The sequence below is a fragment of the Rhinoderma darwinii genome, chromosome 1 (assembly GCF_050947455.1).
Source record: "Rhinoderma darwinii isolate aRhiDar2 chromosome 1, aRhiDar2.hap1, whole genome shotgun sequence".
NCBI classification, from domain to species: domain Eukaryota; kingdom Metazoa; phylum Chordata; class Amphibia; order Anura; family Rhinodermatidae; genus Rhinoderma; species Rhinoderma darwinii.
The window spans coordinates 198,137,423-198,163,503 of NC_134687.1; the positions used below are offsets into that span (position 1 = coordinate 198,137,423).

The 26,081-nt window shown below is 41.8% G+C and overlaps 1 protein-coding gene across 3 annotated transcripts in view; it reads right to left on the reverse strand.

Moving 5' to 3' along the window:
• The window catches only part of PARM1 (prostate androgen-regulated mucin-like protein 1), a 77,453-nt gene that overhangs the window by 33,534 nt on the left and 17,838 nt on the right, over positions 1-26,081 (reverse strand). For all 3 annotated transcript variants that reach the window (XR_012880602.1, XM_075849783.1, XM_075849785.1), the window contains exon 2: positions 1,346-2,044. Coding sequence is in view for 2 of the 3 variants with exons in the window: in XM_075849783.1 (XP_075705898.1) it covers positions 1,346-2,044 (699 nt within the window). In the remaining variant the exon portion in view is untranslated. The remainder of the gene's footprint in view (positions 1-1,345; positions 2,045-26,081) is intronic.

Below are 26,081 nucleotides of genomic sequence, written 5' to 3' on the forward strand. Positions count from 1 at the left end.
TTTTTTCCTGAACAATAAATATGTGGCAATGCTTTGCAGATCGTAAAAGATGGCAATGTATAAATGTTTAAGTGCGCTCCTATGAGTTATGTACAGTACAATTGGCAGCGAGATACAGTAACAAAAACCAACAAAAGTAAAAAAAACTCCAACTGCCTGCCCATCAAAGGAGGATGCCAATCTGAATTGGCCATAAAACCGGTACCAGTTTTTAACAGCTTACTACTTATCAGTGTTTGAAGTTACAAGCCCAAAGCCTTCAGCATCTGTGATCTGAAAAAAACTTGTTTTTCTATGTTTTCAAGTTCGGGGTTATCACGGACATTGTGTGGCTCCAAATCACCATTCAAATCAATGTAAGCAGGCAGCCGTACAAAATTGGCGCTATTGAAGACAGAACAATGGGGACATTTATGTGGTCATCTTAATGTCCCTATGACAACCTTTCTTGACAAATTTAGAGTAGGACCACAGAGGGCGGATATGTTGCATAAAAGTACACAGCATATCCGTCCTGGAAACCGCAGGGAATTCCACCCAAATTGTGGCAGTTTTTTGGGCGGAATGTCCGCTGCGGAAATACTGCAGGAGACAAAAAAAAGTTAAACTTACCACCCGGGCATTGTCATGGCGACGTGTCCCTTTATTCTGAATACAGACCAGCCTCCTGGGATGACGCTGTAGTCCATGTGACCACTGCAGCCTTTGATTGGCTGCAGCAGTCACATGGGATGAAATGTCATCATCCCAGAAGGCCGAACTGCTATCAGTGCAGAGGATAGTGTCGCTATAGAACAACGGCAGGGGGTTTTGCGATTTGCGGTTTTTTTTTCTTTGCAGTGGAATCGCAGCGTTTCCACCGGAAAAGTTGCAAAACATGGCTCTTTGTTGCGGGTTTTACCTCCCCATTGAATTCAATGGGCAAAAACCCGCAACAGAAAAGCAGCGATTTTCACAGCATAAATTGACATGCTGCGAGTTAATAGATCGTACCGCAGGTCAATTTATGAACGATTTTTTTCCCTCACTGTGTGGATGAAATTTGTTCAAATCTCATCCACACTGCTGATACTGTACTACGCTGTGGATTTTCCGGAATGAAATCCGTTGCGTAATATCCGCAGTGTTTACGTTGTGTGTTCCTACCCTAAAAAAATGAAGTCAGAAGCTGCAGGGAAAGGTTCTGCATCTACAAATCCAAGCTTTTCCCATAGTTGGATGACAGAAGTCCTGGCTTCTGGGAGATAGTTACATGACAACCCACGTGGGAGCTGCTATGGTAGCCAGATTGGTTGAACAGGGGGAAATGTTTTGTTTCTCAGACATTTGAAGACACAACACTTACCTGGACTTAGAGCCCTCGGAAGCCCCACATTATGTTCAGGTGTTGCAGCAGTTGAGGATGTATCCTTTTGAATTGAGTCCTGAGTTACACTTACAGGTGTTATTTCCGAGATAACAGTTGGTTTACTGTGTGGTGAAGACTTTGTTCCAGAAGACTGTGAAGTGTCTTCAGTAACTGGCTTAGTAGGTGAGGTAACCTCGATGCTAGTATTACTAGTAGATCCTATATTTCCAGATTGAGACGTGCTTCCTGTCTCCACGGTCTTATTTATTGTCTCTGTGTTGGACTCTGTTGGTGCACTTGTATGTTCGGTTAAATTTGCGGTGGAGGGTTCGTTGGTTGTATAACTCAATGTCGTTGTATTGGTTGGTGTTGTGTTTGGAAAAGCTGATAACTCAGTAGTATTTAAGGTGGTTCCTGTTGTTTGAGTTGAGTCTGATGAATTGTTTGTCTTGATAGTAGAAGATACCTCGGTAGTGGTTACACTGGCGGTGTTATTATTTGATGTAGATGTTTCTTCGGAGAGTTCAGTTGATGTTTTGGCGTTTAGTCCTTCTGTCGTCACTGTTCCAGGAGGAGTCACAGAGTTTGTATCGTTTGTACTTCGAGATACTTCTGTTGCCACATGTGTAGGTGCTAAGGATGTGTCCTGCGTTGATTGTACGCTCGCTGTGGATGATTCCGCTTTAACATGTAGACCTGTAAAAAGAACGCCTATTAGAATAATGCAAAATCACACGTTTATAAATAAGTAAAGCTCCATGTTTAATGAAAAACAACTATTCATTATATTTATTTTTACTTCAGGCAGATTGGCACAGCGGGGAATGATGTGGCAGAGGGGCTTGTCGTTTATGGTTGGTCTGTGAAGGTTATCGTTTTAGACGGCAATGCCATAAGTTAAAACGACAAATCGCCAACCTTGATCTGTGGCCTGGTTTGGGCCTCTATTGGTGGTATTCAGATCTGTCATTTAGCAGGACTGTACCACACAACGACAGAAAAAAATCCAACAAGGCAGATCAACTATCTAAAGATGTCTGCCTTCGGTTGGTGTCTGCCATGCTTGTTCGTGTCATGAAAATGTGCCAATCCAGCTTCACTGCGCCAAAACTGCATGTACTTTTACGCAAATTTCCTGTGGTACTGTAATGGTGCAGTGCTCTGCCACACTATTCTGCCGTGTGAGTAGACACCCTAAAATACTTTGAACAGTACATCTATCTACACTCAAAGCAGAGTGATCAGTGGGCCCAATGGTGCCCATACAAGTAGTAACCGTGTGGCAGTAGTGTGCTGTGCGGCCAAGAACCGGTCGGCAAAACTGCATGAGGTTTTACCGCAAATTGCCAAGGATTTGCAATGCCTTTTTTTGGCCTCGCAGCTTGTACAGGTGAAGCACATGATTTCAATGTGCTTCACCTAAACACACCGTGCTGTCAAAAACCGCAGCAATTTGCTGTAAAACCTACAACCACATGGCCACTACGTGTACCCTAGTAAGCTCAATAACACCATTTTTTAGCTTGTTTATTAATTCATTAATTCATGAATACCCATTATGACTGGCCTTACTAAAACATGAATGGTCAATGCAAGTATTAGATATTAAGGATATATGTTTAATTTAAATAAAAAGTGAGGGCTGGAAAGATCTCCGGAAGCAGATAGCCAATGCACCTAAAATTAGGTAATGGAATCAAACTTTTTGGGTTGTTTTCTTTAAAACAAAGTTTTTATTGCCTGCCTACTAAAAAAAATCATGTTGGCTCCTGGGATGGTGTAACTAGCTAGTATTTTCTCCATACCTGTAAAAGTGTGATAAGATTTATCAACTTACTGATGGTTTCCATGCACCCTAACAATAAGTGAAAGCAGCAAAAAGTGCAATGAGGATATGTAACAAAGACGTTCGTTTTCACATTTGCTGAGTTTACAGCCAATGTTAATCAAAGGTAGAACTTCACTTCACTTTTTCCTAAATAATACCTACACCATTTAATAATAACATTTAATTCACAGGAACACTTTTATGTGAGTTGTACTAAATAAACAAGGTTAAAAAGTTGACTAATCAGTTTTAACACATTTACGGGGTTTTCCAGGTATAGGTTAATAAAACAAAGGAAAAGGAAAAGTTCTACAACTTAATACACTTTGGGGGAACTCAGTAGCCTTTCTACGCCAGTAGAAAAGTCGCAAAAGAGCTTAAAAGTCAAAATTTTCACACCTTTTGGCCTTTTTACGCCACCCCATGACCACTTTTGTAGAAAGGGAGCATGGATTCCCATAAGGAGCGGGCCACAGTGACCCGACAAGTTTATTATAATTTATAGCAGAAATCTGGCGTGAATTATAGTAGAAATCTACGCCAACTCCAATAAATCTAAGCCAACTGTGTTGGGCCTCGTACCTTGCCAACCCCCATTTCCCCCTTCAAACAATTAAATAGATAAAAAAAGTAATGCTCATCTCCCCGCTGCTCGTCCCCTCACTTCCCCAGTATGCCATGTGGCTCTCGCAACGTACTAACGATGGGTAGCATTAGGATGTATTATGTGACGCAGCACTGCTCTGTGTCAGGACCTTGCATGAGCCATGCTGGAATGCTGAGTGGAGCTGGAGGGGAGAAGACAAGAGGAAGAGTGAAGTGAATATCATTTTTTGATTTTATGTCCGATTGCAGGGTAAGAATGAATGCCGCACGGTCATGGCCAGTAGGAAGATCTGTGCGCCTCCTAATAAATTTGTTGCATCATTCTCCAGCTAAGCAGATGCTTAAAACTGGCATATGAAATGCCAGTCTTTGTAAATCTTCCCCTTGGTGCCTCAATTCCTCATCATTTTCAAGATATTAGTTTGCTGTCAGTGAATGTGAACACTTGCTTACATTCTGAGGCTGCAAACCCCTAGGTACACAGTCCAGGCAATGTTCTGTGAGGTAAATACAACAGCAGCATCTGCCCTAATCTCACTGGTAGTTTGCTACAACGAAGACTGGATATGATTCACTTCTATCCATTTCTCAGCTGATAACCGGACTAGCTATGTACTGTGCAGTCTCTGAATGTAAACAACAGTGTTCTCATTCACTGACAGCAAACTAATATATTTAAGCTTTAATTTCATAAAAGACAAAGACACATATATTTCACCACAAATTATATATATATCAACATATCTTATACTAGTCATTCCTGGACAAATATCAAACAGTTCTAGGAGCCAGCAATGACAACCTGTAGGGCCATGTTCACAATGTAAACGGAGATATGCAAGCTTGGCTTTTAACATCACTTGCTCTAATAGTAAAAAACCTTTTTTTAAAAAGCCTGCCTTCCTCTAGTTGTAAGGGTATATTCACACCCACCCTGGTAATTGTGTCGGAGAGAGCTGCGTCATTGCTGCAACATAGCAAAATAACATGTGAAAACTGCTATTTAACTGCACCATTACCACCACTTGTGAATGTGTGCTCTCCTTTTGACTTGCCGATCACTTCATCAGTCGTCAGGCTAGGCCTCCACTTCTTCTGTAGGCACAGCAGTCCTTTGCCACTCCCCAAGTAGTCATAGCAGGCAGCTTACTTCCTTAGTAAATACAGCAAGGTTTCAAGCCAGTCCCAGTTCTGGGTGTATGAGCAGATTACGCTGTGCTGTCATTTACAGCGAGGGTTCGCGAGACTACGCTTACTGTGGTGTAAGTCCCACACAAACGTTACCGAAGTGTGGGGATTGTGAATATACATCCCATCCTGGCTAGAGGTGATGTTTATTCATTGTCAAGACACTTCAGTAACGTTAATGTGGTTGTATGTGACAGCACATAGTGAACAACGCAGGATCACTATGTGCTGAGTACATGAATGGAGAGAAGTGTATGACGCTGATTGGTCAGCGTCATACACTTCTCTCCACAACGTCAACTTGGTCAAAAGTAAAAACACGCCCAGTTGGGCATTAAGAAAGCTCATTAGCATAAAGCTAAAATCGCTCATAACTTGGTGAAAATAGATCGTTTTTCTAAATAAAAAGCATTACTGTCACCTACATCACAGCGCCCATCTCCTTATGTAGGAGATAGGGTACTTATAATGTGGTGACAGAGTCTCTTTAAAGGATTTGCTGCTAACATCTTGGTGCCAGCTACCTCCAGACACCTTCAGAGGTCTTGTGGAGTCCATGCCTCAGCTGGTCATAGCTTCTTTGGCAGTACGAGGTGGCAGGTAGTTTTAATGTAATTGCTGAAAGTTGTGTGTGTGTATATATATATATATATATATATATATATATAATAAGATGGTGTAAGGGATAGATAGATAGATTGGATAAAACAAATAAAAAATAGAATGGACAACTAGGTTATGTCTTTTTTTTTCTTATCTCTCTCCACCCGGCTGTGATCTGGCCATGAAGCTAGATACACTAATCCTTACTGAAATAACATGATGATATTTTATATGAAACGATTGTATTCGGTTGCATATGTTGATTCAGTCATAAAATACAGACAATAACTACCGTATACTGTGGGTAGAACGATCTAGGAGAAACTGTTCCCTATGAATCCCACTTGTGATGCAAGCAGAATACATGTATTAATAAAGGAAAAATGAATTTCATGACTCACATGCCTGCCTGCTGCAAGTCAATTAATCTCCACACTCCACTATTAGGAACAAGGACACTTGTTGCCTTGTCAAGTGTCCTTGTTCCTGGTTTATCTGGAAAGAACACTGAAAGGTCTCGGCATTCATGTTTTATACCGCTCTTCACTTGTCTTGAGTGTGCGTTGGATTCATTTCTGTACATTTTATTGCTTGTGCAGAAGAATCTCACAGGACATAAGTGTTCACAATGAATTAAAGGGCTATTCCAGAGGCCTCATATACTGCAGTTCTAGATGGGATAATGCATAGTGATGAAAAATGCATGCTTTATTCTAAGTGATTCATCCACTCTGTGTCCTCTGCAACTCCATGTACCTACCGGTACTATGTATATCACTGTTCATACTAAGGGTAAGTTCACACGTAGCATAAATACTGTAGATTTTCCGCAACATATTAAGTTGTGGAAGATCCACAGCATAATATAGTACCAGTAGAGTGGATGAGATTTCAGCAAATCTCCTCCACACGCTCTGTAAAAGATAAGCGGAAAAACCGTTCATAACTTGACCAGCGATGTGTTTTTTTAAAATCTGCAGCATCTCAATTGTATTTGCGTAACCGCTGCTTTTTCGTTGCCAATTGAATTCAGTAGGAAGGTAAAACCCGGAACAAATAGCAGATGTTGCAATTTTTTAGGCGGAAAACCCAGAAAAAAAATAAAATCTTATACTTACAGAAAAATCTGTGCTTCTTCGTCCAGGCCGGCCTGCTGGGATGACGTTTCATCCCATGTGACCACTGCAGCTAATCACAGGCTGCAGCGGTCACATGGGATGAAACGTCATCCCAGGGCTGCAGGACGTCGGAGGGACGCGTTGCCATGGTAAGTATATCCTTTTTTTTTATTATTGCAGGATTTCTGCAGCTGACATTTTGGGCAAAAAACGGCACCACAATTTGGTGCGGCTTTCCATCGGGAATTCCCTGTGGCCGCCAGGGTGGACCTGCTGTGTACCTATATGTAGTGTATCCGCCCTGTGTGAACGTAGCCTAAGCCTCCTGGTTCAGGAAGAAAATGAAAGAACTGAGCAGTACGAGAAAAGAGAGAGAGCTCTATTAGCCATTACCCATAAGCATTGTAATGATTATCATCAGTGGTTGTCACTGAATGTCTGTTCGCCGAGCACAAGGCCAAGGTAACTCAGAAAGGGCTGAGTAAAATATGGAGACTTGTTTGGGTTTGTTTCCATTGATCAGTGTTGAAGAATCTAGTTAAATCCACTGTGATTCAATGATGTCACACAATAAGGGAAAGGCGACACGTCAAGGTTATGTTGCAGCATTTTGCTGTGATTTTTGGAAAATCACGTCAATTCTACAATGCTCTAGGACTAATCCCTTTCGATTTGGGAATATGCTTTCTAGCTCAGCTCCATCAGGGAAGAGCTGTGATCTGTGAGTACAGCTCAGCTACAGTGTACGAGATAGTCTAAAATCCAGAAAAACAAGACTATCAGGTAATTGCTGCACAAATACTGAGGCAAATGAGCCTCATGGAAATCCTGAGAGGTGTGGTAAAATATAAGATATTCATGATTCCGTAACCGTTCATATAAGATAATACTGTACACAATGTTCATTCCTTTTAAATAAAATTATTCCAAATGCCGTACAAGTGTGTGTATGGAATAGATGGTTCAGATTGATAGATCAGCGCTGACTCCGTGCCCAAGTTGGTAGTTAATGCCCTATTATTATATTTATTTATAGCGTATTCTGTATTTCCTAATCGTGCAATCTTTCAGGTGACATTGGCAGTTAATAGTGAAAATGTAACCACGGATGAGATGCTGGGTAAGCTTGGGATAAAATCTAATGCCACTCAAGCAGACCAGCGCACTATAATCAGCAGGGTACATAAAGCTTGTTCTAATATCTAATTCCATGATGAGTAATGGCACTGCATGGTTGTGCCCAAAACATTTACCCTAATTGCCCGCTGCTTTCTGATGGCATCAGGGGATGGACGCATTCAAGAAACACAGATATGTGGTATCTCTAAAACGGAAATGTCTTAAAAGTGTTGGCCAGTCTTATTTAAACTAATAATAAAAAAATATTCTGGTCCTTAAAGCGCCACTCACTTGGTTATACACGATTGAATTTAATAATCTATTAGCCATGGGGCAATGCTAAGAAGGGCACAGCTTGTACCTGAACCCCTGCATTACATTTATCACGTTGCTCTAAATTCTACTTTTTTAAGATGACTCTTCAGAAAAATCCAAAATTACAGTCCAGAGGGCGTTCCCTTTCAGTCATACGTAAACGACAAACACTTCCCACTTCCCGTCTGAGCTTTCCATCTGGGGAACCCATGAACGTAACCCTGACTGAGACAAACGGAAACCATAGGTTTCCGTTTGCATTACCATTAATTTCAATAGTGACGGATCCGGTGAAAATGGTTTCCGTTTGTCTCCGTTGTGCAAGGGTTCCGTCGTTTTGACAGAAGCAATACCATAGTCGACTGCGCTATTCATCCCGTCAAAACAACGGAACCCTTACACAACAGTGACAAACAGAAACCCTTTGCACTGGATACGTCACTATTGAAATCAATGGTGATGCAAACGGAAATCTATGGTTTCCGTTTGTTTCAGTTTGGATTCCGTTCATGGGTTCCCGTGACAGAAAGGTCAGACGGAACCCATGAATGGAGTCCCAACGCAGATGTGAACAAAACCTTAGTGAAGAATGGTTGTATTATTAATACTATTATTATTCTATAAAAGTAGCCGTTATTCTTTTGGACACTGTCCTAAAAAAATGGTCAAACCTTTAGTCCTTATGCACACAACCATAGCTGCAATTTTGCAAGTAGCACACGGCCCCGTTCATTTCTATGGAGCAATGCACACAACCATGATGTTCACAAATCCGTGTGGTGCCATGAATCCGCACCGAAAAACTGAGGACAAGTCATTTTATGGTCCAGATTTGCGGCTTGACAAAATGGTGACATCAATTTATATTGTTGCGGATACGTGAATACTGAGGACACACGGATGAATTACGGAAGTTTTTTTGCGGAAAAAAGGACCACAAAGGATCCGTGGTATTGCTGCCCACATAACCAGTACCGTCGTGTGCATTAGGCCTTAATGAGAAAGTTGGAGTCTATAATTTCTATTAAAGGTTTCCAATCCTTGTGAAAGAACCCATTATATCCAGGCAATCGAACAATATATTCTCTGGATTTCCTCCAGCTTAGTAACTTACGTTGAACCCACAGACATCTCTGTGATAGGAATGTATCATTATTTTAGCTTGGAAGATTGCTGTAGGCAATTAGGGAAGCACAAAAGTAGAAAGCAGTCCGGGTCAAATAAAAGCCATCACAAAAAAGAAACAGCCAAAAGTACAAATAGTTTTTCTTTGAGAATACAGCAAAAGATATAAAACATGACAAGATCTAAAGAAGCAAAATTCAAAAGACAAAGCACTTGTCTTGCAAAGTTCCAAAGTCTTTTAAGCAAAATGAAGTATGCTACAAGTCTGACCCTCTCCTTGATCCAGTGCTTTTATTATGCCATGCTACAGACCTTACAGGAATAAAAATGCTTTTTGGTGGGAAGTAATACAGTAACTCATTATCTGTGCAGGATGAATGTACATGTATTACAAAAACTGACAAATAAATCAAGCAGCGGGAGCAAAGGCCACCATGTATCCATAAAATCTATACACAGAAGGCACCTATCATAGAATTATGTCCCTCTTACTACAATGTCATCATGTCTAGCGTTATGATATGTGACAGAAGCTTATTAGTTACATTGGGCTCCACAAACCCAACTAAGGTAACTCCGTATAATCGTCATGCCTTACAAGATTATAACCAGAACAGTAATACAACATCAATGGGATGTCCACCTCTTAGGCTGGGTTCACACCTGCGTTGGTGTCCGTCAGAGGAGCAGAACAAGGGAATAACGGAATCAATAGTTCCACTGTACAACGGAACCTGCCGGTTGCCGGCAGAACCCATTGAATTTAATAGGTTCCGTTGGCTCTCCGTGATTTTACCGGACACAATTGCGCAGCGTGCTGCGCTATTGTCTCCGGTAAACCCTGCCGGATCTGCGACGGAGGCCCCTAACGGAGCCTCCGACACAGATGTAAACAGAGCCTTAACATTCCTTTTTCGGTGTATAGTAGTAAATATAGAGAAAACCCTTTAGGATGTAGTTCTCTTACTAGGAACTATTGATTTTTAATAGAGCAACACTTTCTCCCCATTCACATATGTCTGTCCCTTCAGTCTCTATCGAAGAAAATGAAAACTGATCCTATAGTGTTCTGTGGGGCTACGGGTAATTTGTGTGACTGGTGACATTAATTGTGACGCTGGACGTCTCCCCGAGCCAGATAGTGAAAGGCTGCATGCAACGTTTCTCTGTTCGGCTATGGACACCGGACTGGTGTACAAAGTGCAACATTTTTTCACCAGTTGTGTCTGGCTCTGGCAAGAAACAAATGTTCGGACACATATGATAAATGTGAACGCACCCTAACAGGCCTCACTTGCCATTTTTTAAGTTAAAGGGGTAGTCTACCATTTTCATATTCGCTATTAGGGAATACTGAGATAATAGAGGGGTCTGCTGTTTAGGATCATTTTCTCTTGGCCAGAATGGAGAGCATTACAAAGAGAATCTCTCACTTGGGAGGACCTGTCCTATCCTGCATTACATGGACAATATATCAATTTGAATGGAAAATGTGTGATGCTTAATTTCCCCTGTGGTGGCGCTGCAGGGAAATTAAACACATACTGTCAGGTTTCCACAAAATATACAGCTGATCAATGGGGGTCCCGGCAGGGGGGGCATTTTGTGATCAGCTTATTGTCAAGGGACTCTTCTAACAAATAGGAATTTTCCAGTACAGACGATCCTTTTTACAGCATGTAGAGAACAATGCCGGTGGCAGCCAAAAAAGACAACAATCTCAAGACCAAGATTTGAAATACAGCAATACAAATGACCATAGGCAAACACTGAATACAAACTAAATTGGAAAATGATTGATACCTAACAGAACAACCATAAAGTCTTGTGAAATAAGGGTAAACTTCTGGTCAGGAACTCCAGGTACATACAGGAAAGTGTTGGGAAGAGGGAGCCAGTTCTTGGCTTTACGTAATCATGGGTTACACAGCATTTACTTCTCTTACCATTCAAAAACGAGTGCCCTCTCAAAACTTTCATGAAGATTCCAGCAGTCTGAGTCCATGACACGGACCAAGAAGCTAGTCCTCTAGGTTCCAGGTTCTCAACCTGTGGTACATGTACAAACCATGTCTCTATGGGCTACTCGCACTGTCCTTATATTGTGCTTTTAATACATTTTAACAGCACAGTACATGATCATGGTCTTGGGGGTATATTTTATAATTTATTTGAGTAGGGGTAACTTGGTTCATGAACATTGACAAATGCTGCTCTCAGTCAAATTGGAGAAGCATTCAATGAACTGAGGTTCTGTTATAATGAACTGAGGGCCTACAGTGAGTCCCCATTCTTAATATGTTGGGTGGGGGGGACTCAGAAGGACTGGATAGCTGGCACCTGCAAACCTACCACACACAATAAAACCACATTCAAAGTCACTCAGATCACTGTTGAGAGTTAACAAAAAAAAGTCACTAATTAAAGAGAACCACCTGATTTTAAAATTTTATTTATACTTAATTTGAAAAAATGGAAGATTGAAAATTATATTTTTATTGGGAACATGTACAGCATGCTCCATTATTGTATATGCCAATAGAGGGGTGAACAGGCAGCAAGTAGCAGACTTGTATGCCTAGAAGCCGTATGGCAATTTTGGCTCCTGTAATGTTGGTGAAGATATGGAAAAAACAAATCTATGTTCCAGGTTGTCAAAAACACAATAATAAGAAGCAAGCTACATTCCCTTCGGGCAGCCATATTGTTCCTACACTGTGGCCCAGGTGTAGCCTTAAACTTTCTCTTAATTATGAACAGGGCCGGACTACAAATGAGCCACAGTGGCACTTGTCTATCGTCAGTCCTGCTAGAAGAGTGACAGCAGAGGCGTTCACAGACAAATGAGAGGGGGGACTCTGTTCAGCAACTTTAGGGAAAGGGGGACACTGCTGTGAATACGGTTTGGGTAGGTACAGTTGCTCCTACTGTTGTTACAGAAGAGCATGGCCTGTGCGTTTTTAGTTCCAGAAAATAGTTCTACGATACAAGTGTGTCCTAATGGATTTTTTAGGGGCACAGGCCAAACCGCTTAGCATCATGTATCTATAGATTCTTGATACGTAAATCCAGTACTGAACATGAAGAATAGCGTTAGATCATTATATGCACATTTGATATCTACCATATGAAAATAAAGCATAAAAAATCATAGTGGAAATGAAGTAAACAAGCAAGAACCCAAGACTACATATTTAGACAACAAAGTGATTCAGCGTGATCTCTTGACATGAGCCGCCATGCGCTTGTCTAAAACCTGATGACAGAGCGTGCTCACTACACTCATTCTGAATGTTTTGTGCATCAAGATGCAGAAAGATTTACAAGTGTTTTCTCCTCATTAAGCTTATTTGTAAGAAATAAGCTCTTAAAATACTTTGAGGAATAAAAGTTTATTTTAGTTTAACCAGAGCAAAGGTCAGGACAGGTGAAATACTATGTAGCCGAGCATAATGCCTGGAACTGGCAGACCTCTATATAACCGCTTCTAAATTGAATAAAAATCCTCATTGTTGTATCTATCTATCTATCTATCTATCTATCTATCTATCTATCTATCTATCTATCTATCTATCTATCTATCTATCTATCTATCTATCTATCTCTCATATCTACCTATCTATCTATCTATCTATCTCTCATATCTATCTATCTATCTATCTATCTATCTATCTATCTATCTATCTATCTATCTATCTATCTATCTATCTATCTATCTATCTATCTATCTATCTATCTCATATCTATCTATCAATTCAATTCAAAGAAGCTTTATTGGCAGGACCAAATACATATTAGCATTGCCAAAGCAAGTAAGAAGTAAGGGAATGAGGGATAGGGACTGAGGGATTGGGGGATAGGGACACATCTAGGGTCAGGGTTATACAAGTCCATGGCATATCATGTCTCTCTCCGTCTATGGCATTCAGTGACATATTGTGCCGCTATGCCCACTGTGGTTTCCTCTTCACCCAGCAGGATGTAGAGTTTCTCTTCCTCTTCCATGGAGCTGAAGTCCGGTAAGAGATCAGAGAGTCTCCAGAAGTGAGTGTCCCTCACTGCTGAGTATTTGGAGCAGTGTAGCAGGAAGTGGGCCTCATCCTCCACGGCCTCCTGGTCGCACTGTTGGCACAGTCGGCTCTCCCTGGGCTGGTAGGTTTGTCTGTGGCGCCCGGATTCGATGAGCAGGTTGTGGGTGCTCAGTCTGTAGCGGCTCAGGATCTGTCTGTCTCTGGGGTTTGGCAGTTTCTCCAGATATGGCGCCAGTTTATATTGTCTCTGTAGACTCCGGTATATTGTCAGTTTCTGGGATGTCTTTATGTCGTTCCTCCAGTCACTGACATACTCCTCTTGGCCTTTGTTTATTGTCTCCTTGATTTCGGCTTTTGTGAGGCCGCGCTGAGTGACATTTTCTTCAGGCCGGGTCAGGGTGAGATGTTCTGGGGGGCCTGGTTTACCTGGGACCCCTTGGTGTAGCAAGGCTTTATGGTGATAGGAACTTTGCCTGCTGCTGTGTAGATGGGCCCAGAATGATAGCGCCCTCTTCTGGATTGTGAGGTGTAGTGGGAATCTGCCCAGTTCTGCCCGACAGGCACTATTTGTGGTACTCCGGTGGACTTGGAGAAGGTGTTTGCAGAATTCTAGGTGGAAGATTTCTGTTGGGCTGGAATCCCACCTTGACCAGTCTGGGTATGTGTCCGGACCCCAGACTTCACTGGCATACAGGAGGATTGGGGAGATGATGGAGTCAAAGATTTTCAGCCAGACCGTTACTGGTGGTTTGAGATGATAGAGTTTTCTTCTGATGGCATATCTATCTATCTATCTATCTATCTATCTATCTATCTATCTATCTATCTATCTCATATCTATCTATCTATCTATCTATCTATCTATCTATCTATCTATCTATCTATCTATCTATCTATCTATCTATCTATCTATCTATCCAATTATCCATTCTTTTAACAATTTTTTTTCAATCTAAGGGTATGTTCACACGACAGCGTCTGTAACGGCTGAAATTACGGGGATATTTTCAGGAGGAAAAATGACCGTAATTTCAGCCGTAACGGCATGTGCAGGCGCTTGAACGCCGCGTCCATTACGGACGTAATTGACGCTGCTTTTCATTGGAGTCAATGAATAACGGCTCCAATTACGCCCCAAGAAGTGACAGGTCACTTCTTTGACGCGGGCGTCTATTTACGCGCCGTCATTTGACAGCGGCGCGTAAATATACGCCTTGTGTGAACAGACAAACGTCAGCCCATTGCTTTCAATGGGCAGATGTTTGTCAACACTATTGAGGCGCATTTTTCGGACGTAATTCGGGGCAAATACGCCCGAATTACGTCCGTAATTAGTGTGTGTGTGAACATACCCTAAGAGACAAAGCCCATTCGTACAAACGTTAAAAAAATATGCCACAGAAATGAAGCATAATGAAATCTAGTATGATGTTTTAGAACCAAGACTGCAAAGATTTCTACCCTCCACAGTCCTCTGAGGATTTGACAGCTGTTGCTGTGATTAAAAAAAATAATAATAAATAAATATGGGATTTAAAACACGTATAAATATGATATCCAGGACTAATTGCTGACATTTGTTAGCCGTATATACTTACAAGTGCAGACACCAAAGGAGAAAATAAGTGGAAATTAAAGCACATGTGACTTCGAACCATGACCTAGAAACTAAGCCAGCAGACTAAAACTGGCACAATAACAGACAGGCATATCATATTATGTCTCCGATAGACTGCAGCGCAGGGGGCAATGCCATAAACATGGCTCGATAGAGGGTTCAGCATTTCCATTTCAAAGTATCTGAACTTTTACAATTCAGTCTGTCAAAATAACGGCATAATTGTTTGTTTTTATTAATTATTTAACCCATTAACACCGCAGCCATTTTTACATTTTGTTTTTTCCTTCCCAGATTCTAAAAGCCATAACTTTTTTTTTTTTCCCAACTATGTAGCCGTATGAGGGTTTGTCTTTTGTGGGACGAGTTGTAGTTTTTCACTATTTATTGTACCATATAATGTACTGGAAAAAAAATTCTATGTGGGGGCTTGGGAATGGGAAAAAAACAGTGATTCCTCTATTATTTTTAGGGTTTTGTTTTTACGGCATTCACGATAAGGTAAAAAAAAGACATGTTAACTTTATTTTGCGGGTCAATATGATTATGGCAATACCAAATTTATATAGGATTTTTATGTTTTACCACTTTTACAAAGAAAAAATGAATTGTTAGAAAGGAAACATTTTTGTGTTGCCATAATCTGAGACCCATAACTTTTTTATTTTTCCGTCGATTGAGTGTTGTGAGGGCTTTTTTTTTCTGCGGGTCGAGCTGTAATTTTTATTTTATACTATTTTGGCCTATATCCAACTTTTTGATCAGTTTTTATTCCATTTTTTGAGGGAGACGAGGTGACCAAAACCAGAAATTCTAGGTTTGTTTAATAAAAAAATTTTACGCCGTTCACCGTCACGTGAATGTTATATTGCTATAATGTTATAAATATTATAATGTTATATTGGAATATGAAAAATAGGAAAAGGTTTTTTCTTTTAACATATTTTTGTATAGAAAAAAACGTTACTGTTTTTTACTTTTATTTATTAGTTCCCACGAGCGATCATAGGATTGCTTGCACAATATACTGAAATACTTATATATTGCGGCATATTGTTTTTTACCGGCTCCCATGGCTACTATCGGCACTCCGTGATCGCGTCACAGGGGGCCGGTGGGCTGTCGCAGGGGACCGTACCCCTCTTTCTATTGAACACGGCATCTAAGTGGTTTCACGGCTGGAATCAGAGTTAGCTCTGATCCCGGTCGTTGCAGTGAGGTGTTGTCTGTAACATTCAACCCGTAAGACCATTCCAAACTCGCCCTTCCCGGTTATGACATAACCCTACGTCAAATGTTGGGAAGTAGTCAAATGTTGTACTAACTAAATCATATATTAGGTTCGACACAAATTCATCCCGAAAGTGTTTAATGGGGTTAAGGTCAGGGCTCTGTGTAAGCCACTCAAGTTCTTCCACACCAAACTCGTCAAACCATGTCTTTATGGACCTTGTGCACTGGGGCACATACATGCTGGAACAGAAAAGGGCCTTCCCCAAACTGTTCCCACAAAGTTGGAAGCATACAATTGTACAAAAGGTCCTTGTATGGTGTAGCATTAACATTACCCTACACTGGAAATAAGGGGCCTAGGCCAACCCCTGAAAAATGGCCCCAGACCATTATGCCTTCTCCACCAAATTTGACAGCAGGCACTATGTATTCTGCTAGGTAGCGTTTTGATGGAATCCACCAAACCCATATTCATCATTCAGACTGCCACATAGTGAAATGCAATTCATCACTCCAGAGAACACGTTTCCACTGCTCCAGAGTCCAGTGACGGTGTGCCTCACACGACTTCAAACGATGCTTGGTATTGTGTATGGTGACCTTAGTCTTGTGTGCAGCTGCTCGACCATGGAAACTCATTTCATAAAGCTCCTGATACACAGTACTTGTCACTTTCAAAGGCAGCTTGGATCTCTGTAGTGAGTGATACAACAGAGGATAGGTAATTTTTTACGCGCCACAAGTGTCAGCACTCGGTGGCTCCGCTCTGTGAGTTTGAGTGATCTACTGCTTTGTGGCTGAGATGTTGTTACTCCTAGATGCTTCTCTTTCACAATAATAGCCCTTCCAGTTGACTGGGGCAGTTCTCGCTGATAAGAAATATCAGAAATTGACGTGTAGCAAAGGTGGCAACCTATGACACCTATCACACGTCATACGTTGTGTAAATAGTAAAAAGTATTTAGTTGCGGAAAATCCGCAGCATAATACAATAGCAGCAGAGTGGATGAGATGTGAACAAATCTCATTCCAACGCTGCGTAAATGATAAGCAGAAAAAACGCTCAGAAATTGACCTGCGTGGCTTTTATTCATCGGCAGAATGTCAATTGTTTTTGCATAATCGCTGTTTTTTTTGTTGCGGGTGTTCCCCATTGAATTCAATGGAGGTAAAACTGGAAGCAAACAGCAGATGTTGCGATTTTTGCGGTGGAAAAACTAAGATTCCACCGCAAAATTTTGCAAATCAGGAACCAAAAAAATAAAATACTATTCTTAACCAGAATTCTGTGCTTCTTAATCCAGACCGACCTGGAATGACGTTTCATCCTATGTGACAGCTGCAGCGATCACATGGGATGAAACGTCATCCCAGGGCTGGAGAACATCAAGACGTCGGAAGGACGCGTTGCCATGGTAAGGATAAACGTTTTTTGTTTTTTTTTCACTGCAAGATTTCCACAGCGGACATTCCAATCGAAAAACTGCACCACAATTTGTTGCGGTTTTTCAGCCGGAATTCCCTGCTGGAAACAGGATGAAAATATTCCAAACATCTTGATTTATTTAGTATTGAGTATGAGCGCATTGCGCAGAAATACGCGCACTTTCACGCCTTGGCAGGCTATTAATAAGGTTATTAATGGTTGTCTGAGGAATGTTATGCCATTGTGAATGGACTTCGGCACGCAAATCATCAAGGTTGGCTGCTGGCAGCTCCCTTTGCAATTGCCGAACAATGACGTCCTAGATGTGCTCGATGGGAGACAAGTTCGGAGATGCTGCAAGCCATGGTAGCAGGTTTAGGCCACATAGTCTGCTCACAGTAGCATGAGCAACATGCGGCCTGGTGTTGTCCTGTTGAAAAACGGCTTCTGGGACACTCATCACTTACAAATCAATGTAACGCCGAGCTGTTAGTATAACTGAAATGAAGATTAGAAGGGTTTGGCTACTGTACATTTTGCCACCCCACACCATAATCCCAAGAGTAGGAGCAGTGTGACGTTCCCTTGTGAAGGCCTCTTCATGGCATTGCCCACTTGGTTTTCATACCAATCTCCTGCTATCATTGCATCCGAGACAAAAGTGTGACTCATCGCTGAAGAGGATAGACCGCCATTCCAACCTCCAATGCCATCTTGCTGTGCACCATGATAGCCCTTGAGCAGTGGTGTCTGGTCAATGGAACACCTGTAGCTGGATGTCTGGCTCATAGCCCAATGTCGTGTAAACGTCTTCTGATGGTGTTACACTGGTTTCCGCCCTAGGCTTGGGATGTGACGTCCAATTTCACTTGCAGTACAGAATGGAACACTACCCGCCATTCTTCCAATCAGACAATCCGTCCGTGCTGAGATTCGCCTCCGTGTACCTCTTGTTGTCATTCCCGTTCGTTGTTGTTCTCCCAACCTCTGGGACACACAACGTCGAACAGTGCTGACATCTCGGCCTAAGCGCATAGTGATCTGCAGGAGTGATAAACCAAGGTCTCTCAGTTCAAGGATTCTGTCCCACTCAGTTTGTGACAAGTGGCGATAACTGACACGTCAACTAACACAATCGCACAATCAGCCCACACCACTTGATCCGATTTTTGAGGCTTCATGTGGCTAAAAAAAACACGTTACTTTCAATCTGGCTTTTATGCCTCCCAAATGCCACAGATTGGAGTGACGTGCTTGAATATGTGATCATTTGCAGATCTTAGCGACACCTGCTACTTCCTCGATTTGCATAACCTTACGGCTTGTCCTTCCTGGTGTTGCAATTTTAATGTTGAGGAGTGTATTTCTAAGTCTTCACCTCATTGTCCTTCTACTGAGCTCCCATCTCCTAGCAGTACTAACTCCTACTGACGTTTATGGAACTCCATACAGATCACTCCCCCTAGTGGTGGCCATAATTCCCTGGATTTCTCCAAGTTAATACTGTAGGCAAATGAGGAAGATGGCAGATAAACTTTGATAAATATTGATTCCTATGAACATAGTGTTTGTCTACATTTTTGTAAATGCCTACGCCCTAAGATCTATGTCTGTAAAGTAGATATTTTCATAGAATATATTAAAACGGTAAAGCACATTTAGTGCTTTGCTATAAGAACCATATATGATTAAATGAAAAAGCTCATGAAAAGACGCTAAAATGCTGTAAGTCCTTCAATCACAGCCTCTGACTTTTCTGCCAAATATTAACTTTTACAAGACTTGTACTCATGTATACTTCCTTGACAATAAATGTGCCAAAGTACAGATTTCTCACGTATTATATCTCAGTTATGTTTGTGTACTTTGACATTTTCGTTCTTCAATCCGTCAAGTCTGACACACCCAATTGTGACGCTTCTGAGTTTACAAATTAACTTCAACATGTCTCAAATAACCCACGTAAGGAATCATAAGTCAAAAATAAAGTTACTGCTCAACGTTTGCCAATGGTTGCTTGTGTCTTTGTCCCAGTAAGGAAAGCTTCAGACTACTTGAAATGTAGACTTTTGTTCTAAGAAAGTGAGGCTGGGAATACTTTTAATATAAACGGTACATTGGGACATGAGTATGAAAATATAAGCGGTGATACAGTCATTCCCATTTCCACTGTCATGTTTTTACTGTAGGTCAATAAAATTTTCAGTATTTATTTACTTTGCTTTATTCACCTGGTACAAATTTGATGTCACATGATGGCTTATTCTCCAGTCACATGCAAAGCTAAATTTAGATTTCTGATGATTTTTTGTTACCAGTGTGCAGTACATTATATTTTCTAAGATGACATACTGTAATTAAAACTAAGATGTAAGGTCAAATGCCAGAGTATGAAGTATAGACAGTCTGTTTCCAAGGACATGCAGCTTAACTATGAATATAGGTGGAGAAAAAGATAATATTAGTGAGTAGAGCTACTGTAAGTATTAGGCCTCATTTACACGAGCGTGTGCGTTTTGCGCACGCAAAAAAACGCTGCGTTTTGCGTGCGCAAAAGGCAATTGACAGCTCCGTGTGTCATCCGTGTATGATGCGCGGCTGCGTGATTTTCGCGCAGCCGCCATCATAGAGATGAGGTAGTCGACGCCCGTCACTGTCCAAGGTGCTGAAAGAGCTAACTGATCGGCAGTAACTCTTTCAGCACCCTCGACAGTGAATGCCGATCACAATCTACACCAACCTGTGAATAAAAAAAGACGTTCACACTTACCATGAACTGCCTGCTTCCTCCAGTCCGGTCTCCCGGCCGTTGCCTTGGTGACGCGTCCCTCTCTTGTCATCCGGCCCCACCTCCCAGGATGACGCGGCAGGCCATGAGACCGCTGCAGCCTGTGATTGGCTGCAGCCTGTGCTTGGCCTGTGATTGGCTGCAGCTGTCACTTGGCCTGAATTGTCATCCCGGGAGGTCGGACTGGAGGAAGAAGCCGGGAGTTATCGGTAAGTCAGAACTTCTTTTTTTTTTTACACGTATATGTATATTGTGATCGAAAGTCACTGTCCATGGTGCTGAAACAGTTTAAGTCTTTCAGCACCGTGGGCAGTGACTGTCTCCTGACGTCGCGTACCCGAACATTTTTTGCCGTGTTCGGTTAAAACGAGTTCGGCCGAACCCGGTGAAGTTCGGTGCGCTCATCTCTAATTTGACACTCCGTTTGGATGTTTGTAACCAGAAAAGCACGTGGTGCTTTTCTGTTTACATTCATCCTTTTGACAGCTCTTGCGTGATTTTCGCGCATGCAACGCAGGACCGTCAGTGTGGCATGCGTTGTTTTCACGCACCCATTGAAGTCAATGGGTGCGTGTTGCGTGAAAAACGCAAGAATATAGAACATGTCGTGAGTTTTACGCAACGCACTCACGCTGCGCAAAATTCACGCATCGTCTAAACAGCCCCATAGACTATTATAGGTGCGTACGACACGCGTGAAAAGCACGCGCGTCGCACGCGCGTATAATACGCTCGTGTAAATGAGGCCTTAGAGTATGTTCACACGACCTATTTTCAGACGTAATTCAGGCATTTTACGCCTCGAATTACGCCTGAAAAGACGGCTCCATTACGTCTGCAAACATCTGCCCATTTGCTTGCAATGGGTTTTACGACGTTCTGTTCAGACGAGGTGTAATTTTACGCGTCGCTGTCAAAAGACGGTGCGTAAAAATACGCCCGCGTCAAAGAAGTGCAGGACACTTCTTGGGACGTTTTTGGAGCCGTTTTTCATTGACTCCAATGAAAAACAGCTCGAATTACGTCCGTAAAAGACGCCGCGAAAAACGTGAGTACGAGCAATTACGTCTGAAATTCAGGAGCTGTTTTCGCCTGAAAAAAGCTCCGTAATTTCAGATGTATTTTGCGTTTGCGTGTGAACATACCCTTATACTCTAAAGGTAGTCTGAAGAAATCTAAAATTCACCTTCTGGCTCAGATGGTAGCTGCTGTGTCTCTTTCCCTTGCTGTATGCTGCAGCTCTGCCTGTTTAGATTGGCTGCTGTGTATTATAGGGATGTCACGATACCACAATTTGGACTTCGATACCGATACTTTGTGTAGTATTGCGATTTCGATACCAAAACGATACTTTGCCAACAGTAATATATAAAAAAAAAATAAGTTCTTTCATTTTCTGATGTGAGGCACGAGGTGTGATGAATTTTGAATGTGCCTCACATTAATAGTAATTAACCCCATCATGTTTCTCAGTCATAATGGGTTAATGTGTGACGTACATGATGGGGTTAATTACTATTGTGAGGCACATGGAGGTTAAATTAATCACACCTCGTGCCTCACAATAAGTGATAGAAAGCATTTTTTTTTTTTTTTACAGCGTACACATCATAAATGCCGCAAAAAATTGTTGTGCAGGTTATTACGGCCGCGCCAATACCGAATATGTGTATATTTTATGTATTTAGACTTATCTTAATATTTATTGTAAACAAGGTGTATGTGTATTTTTTTAATTTACTATTACTTTATGTTTTTACTTTATTTTTAAACTTTAATGTACTGGCATATATCTGTATGCCAGTACATTAGCCTGTGTACGGATAGAACACAGGCAGTTGTTAGGACATACCTAAGTATGCCCTAACAGGAAATATGGTAAGACAGCCCTGGGGTCCTTCAATGGACCCTGGGCTGTCTGAACATATATGGAATGTCCCTCAATCTCGTCACAGGGGAATAACGGTGGAGATGAGAGGTTTCTCTGATCTCCGCCGTTATAGAGCCATTGCCCCGCTCCTGACAGTAAGTGCGCGGTCAGCATGCGGTGATGCGGCCGGCACTACACTAATGAGCAGCGGTTCAGGCACTGAAGACAGAACATGGGAGTGTTTTGCAGTGCGCCCGCCATGTTCTGTCTTCAGTGACGGGGCTCATTAGTGCAGCGCTTGTCGCATTACATCATGCTGACCACGCGCGCACTTCTCAGGACTCAGGAGCGGGGCAATGTCTGTATTACACAGCCGCAGCCCCGCTCTCATACATTCATGTGTTACTATACTTAGCTGTACATGAAATAACGATATCGAACTAGGATACTGTTTCTTGTACTTCAAGATATTACAACAGAAAACTGTTCTACTGTACAACCTGCCAGGAACAGGTGTCATCAAGGTTGCCAAGTGTCCTGAAATTGCTGCATAGTCCGTAAAAATAGGGGACTTTTCTCCAGTGTCCTTGTGCAGATTATTGTGATAGTAATTATTATTTTACGTACACAGAAAATGCTGATATTATGTTCATATTGATATCTGAGCTATAGATTGCCTCCTATTAATTTCAATGGAAGGTCAGTGGTGGAATCCGCGGCAAGAAAGGACATGCCACTTTTTTTTCCTCTGCCTCCCATTACATCAATGGTGATTTGGGCCGCTTTTTGGTGCTGATTCCGACGCGGTTTCCGTGTCAAGATCAGTGCCAGAAAAACTCTATGTGAACTGACCCTTATTATCTGCTATGTATACGTCCAAAATTGCGCTACCGATGTGCATTCAGAGTCTTCGTCGAGTCCTGCCCTGATAGATATATTAGAATCACTTGTGTATGATAATGACATCATTTGATTACATCACTATGGCTTATATACAGAGTATAAAATAATGGAGGTATGATAACACTGGTGACCGCTAATTCTAAAAATATGTGTTTGCTTAACATTTTCCCATCAATTGAACAGGTGCACACACATTGCTGTACTTCTAGATATCAAACCACAGTAATCCCGTATGCTCATGGAAGCCCATCAAACAAATTTATTTGGTAGACTATGACACATTCATGGCAATAAAGCATTCTAGAGTTTAACAATGGAGAAGGACAGGTGAAATACGCACGTAAATACGCCACACCAAGTTATCAATTCACACAATACATAGCATCTTGTCATCTGACATTTTCCCAGCACTGAAGATCTAACCGACTATATTTACCTACAATAAAGCACACTGTTGTTGAAACAGTATAGTATGGCTTCTAGATAATCCTACTATACATACACAATAGTGTAAGTTAGTCAAAGCCTTGAACCATATCACATACAGTCATTTAATACGCATATTTCTTATTTTATAGTCATCCAAGTTGAAAGGATTTGTCCCTCGATTAACTATTGGAATCAATTTGTTATAGTGCCCCCTGGTGTACTTTTGGTTCCCTCTCAGAACATCCTCCTAATGTGTCTAGTGCCAATGCACGTCCAGTAGCTCAGTCCCGATGCCCGAACACTCTTATACCTCTTATACATGGGCGGCAGGGTGATTGCAGCTATTGTGCAGGCAAGTCAACGAGAATCGGCACAGTAGAAGCGGCAACTTTTCATCAGCACTGGACACATTAGCATATGTTCACATGACAGACATGAGGGGCGAAATAATCTGCATCAGAAAGCTGATTACATGCGTTACATGAATCGGAAAATTATAAAATGGCAACGCGGATCTTTAATTGAAAAAAATGGGAGGCGATTTGTGGGCGGATTTTAGGACGATTTTTTTTTTCCAAATTAATTACAGATCATGAATTCATCTGCCACACTCAGGAATGTCCAATATGTTTTCATTATATTACTACCATTACAGCATATTTCAAAATGACTTGTCTATTAGAGGTCTCCACAAAAATGGTGCCAAAGAGAAGACTTTCATCAAGGTAGTGGAGATGTTATTTTACAGACATCATTTCACTGCAGTACAATCTATCGCAGAATACCAGCATTATCAATGGTCTGTTACCAACTGGCTGTCATGTTACTTGTCTACTTGTATCTTCACATCAGAATACCCTGAATCATGGATCAAAATACAGTGTTAGGCCTTATTTACACGAGCGTGGCGCATCTCGGACGTGAAAAACTGCAGTTTTTGATGTCTGAGGTGCATCCGTGCTCTGCGCTGCAGGACACGATGTCTCGAAACCCCCATAGATGAGAGTCTATGGAGGGATGCGTGACGCGTGAAAAACTAGGCCCTGTCCTATTTTCTCACGGACCCTTCACACGGTCCATTGAAATAACGGCTGTGTGAACGGCCACATTGAATTACAAAGGTCCGTGGGACGGCCATGTTTCAACGGCCGTCACACGGACGTTTAACACGCTCGTGTAAATAAGGCCTAAGGATATGTTCACACAAGCTATTTTCAGTAATTTTTCGGGAAGAAACGTCCCAAAAAACGGCTGAAAAATCGGAAGCAGAACGCCTACTAACATCTGCCCATTGATTTCAATGGGAAATTCGGCGTTTTTTTACGCCTCGTTTTCCAAAAACGACACGTAAAAAGACGCCTGTGAAAAAGAAGTGCATGTCACTTCTTGGGATGTTTTTGGAGTCGTTTTTCATTGACTCTATAGTAAAACAGCTCCGAAAACGGTCGTAAAAAACGTGAGTTGCTAAAAAAAAAAAAGGTCTGAAAATCAGGAGCTGTTTTCCCTTCAAAACAGCTCCGTATTTTCATACGTTTTTTGTTAAGAGTGTGAACATACCCTTTGGCTGGGTTCAACTAATTATGTGAATTCTGAAGTCATTTTTTTTTAACTTATTTAGGGGTTTCATAGCAAACAGTGTGAATACATGTGCACTCAAAACTTTTAGGCTACATTCACACGAGCGTAACACATTCCCGTGCGTGAATCAGGTCCGTTATGCATCAGTGTGCTTGCGAGGTTCATGCGTTATTCGCGCACTCGCAAAGCGCATCTTTTTTTAAATTATTATTTTCAATTGAATTGATGCGTAAATCACGCACAGCACACGGCTGTACATCCGTGTGCTGTGCGTGATTTTCACGCACCCACTGACTTCAATGGGCGATAGGTGCGTGAAAAATGCACCAATATAGGACATGCAGTGAGTTTTACGCAACGGACACATGCTGCCTGAAAACTCCTGCATGTGTGAACGGCCCGTTGAAATCAAGAGGGTGAATACTTTTGCAAGGCACTGTACAGTATATGTCAATACATTAGCCTGTGTACTGATAGTACACAGGCAGTTGTTAGGACAATAGGAAATATGGCTTTGATTCCTTCAATGGACCCTGCCCTGTCTATGGGCCTCGATAGTGTCACAGGGATTCCTATTAGCAAATACACCGCACTAAAAAAGGGTCTGATGTGTCTATAAACCTCAAAATCAAGCTGCGCCAGGAAGAAGACGCGCAGGGAAGAGGTTCGGGGTGTGTGGAAAGAGAGGAAGAGAAGGAGGGGGTTCGGGATGTGTGGATGTAGAGGAGGGGTATAGGAGAAGAAAAACATAAACCTTAGTGACCAGCCGACTTCATTGGCCCGAAACGGAGTTCTGCAGTCACGCGATCGCCACTGAAAACGGTGAAACGGCGCATTTGACCTACGCAGCATTCATCTATAAGTAACATCATTTGTCATTTGAAGCCCCAACCCCTATAAGTGCATAACCAAGGGTACATTCTACCTTTCGCATCTACTGTATTATTAAGGCTTA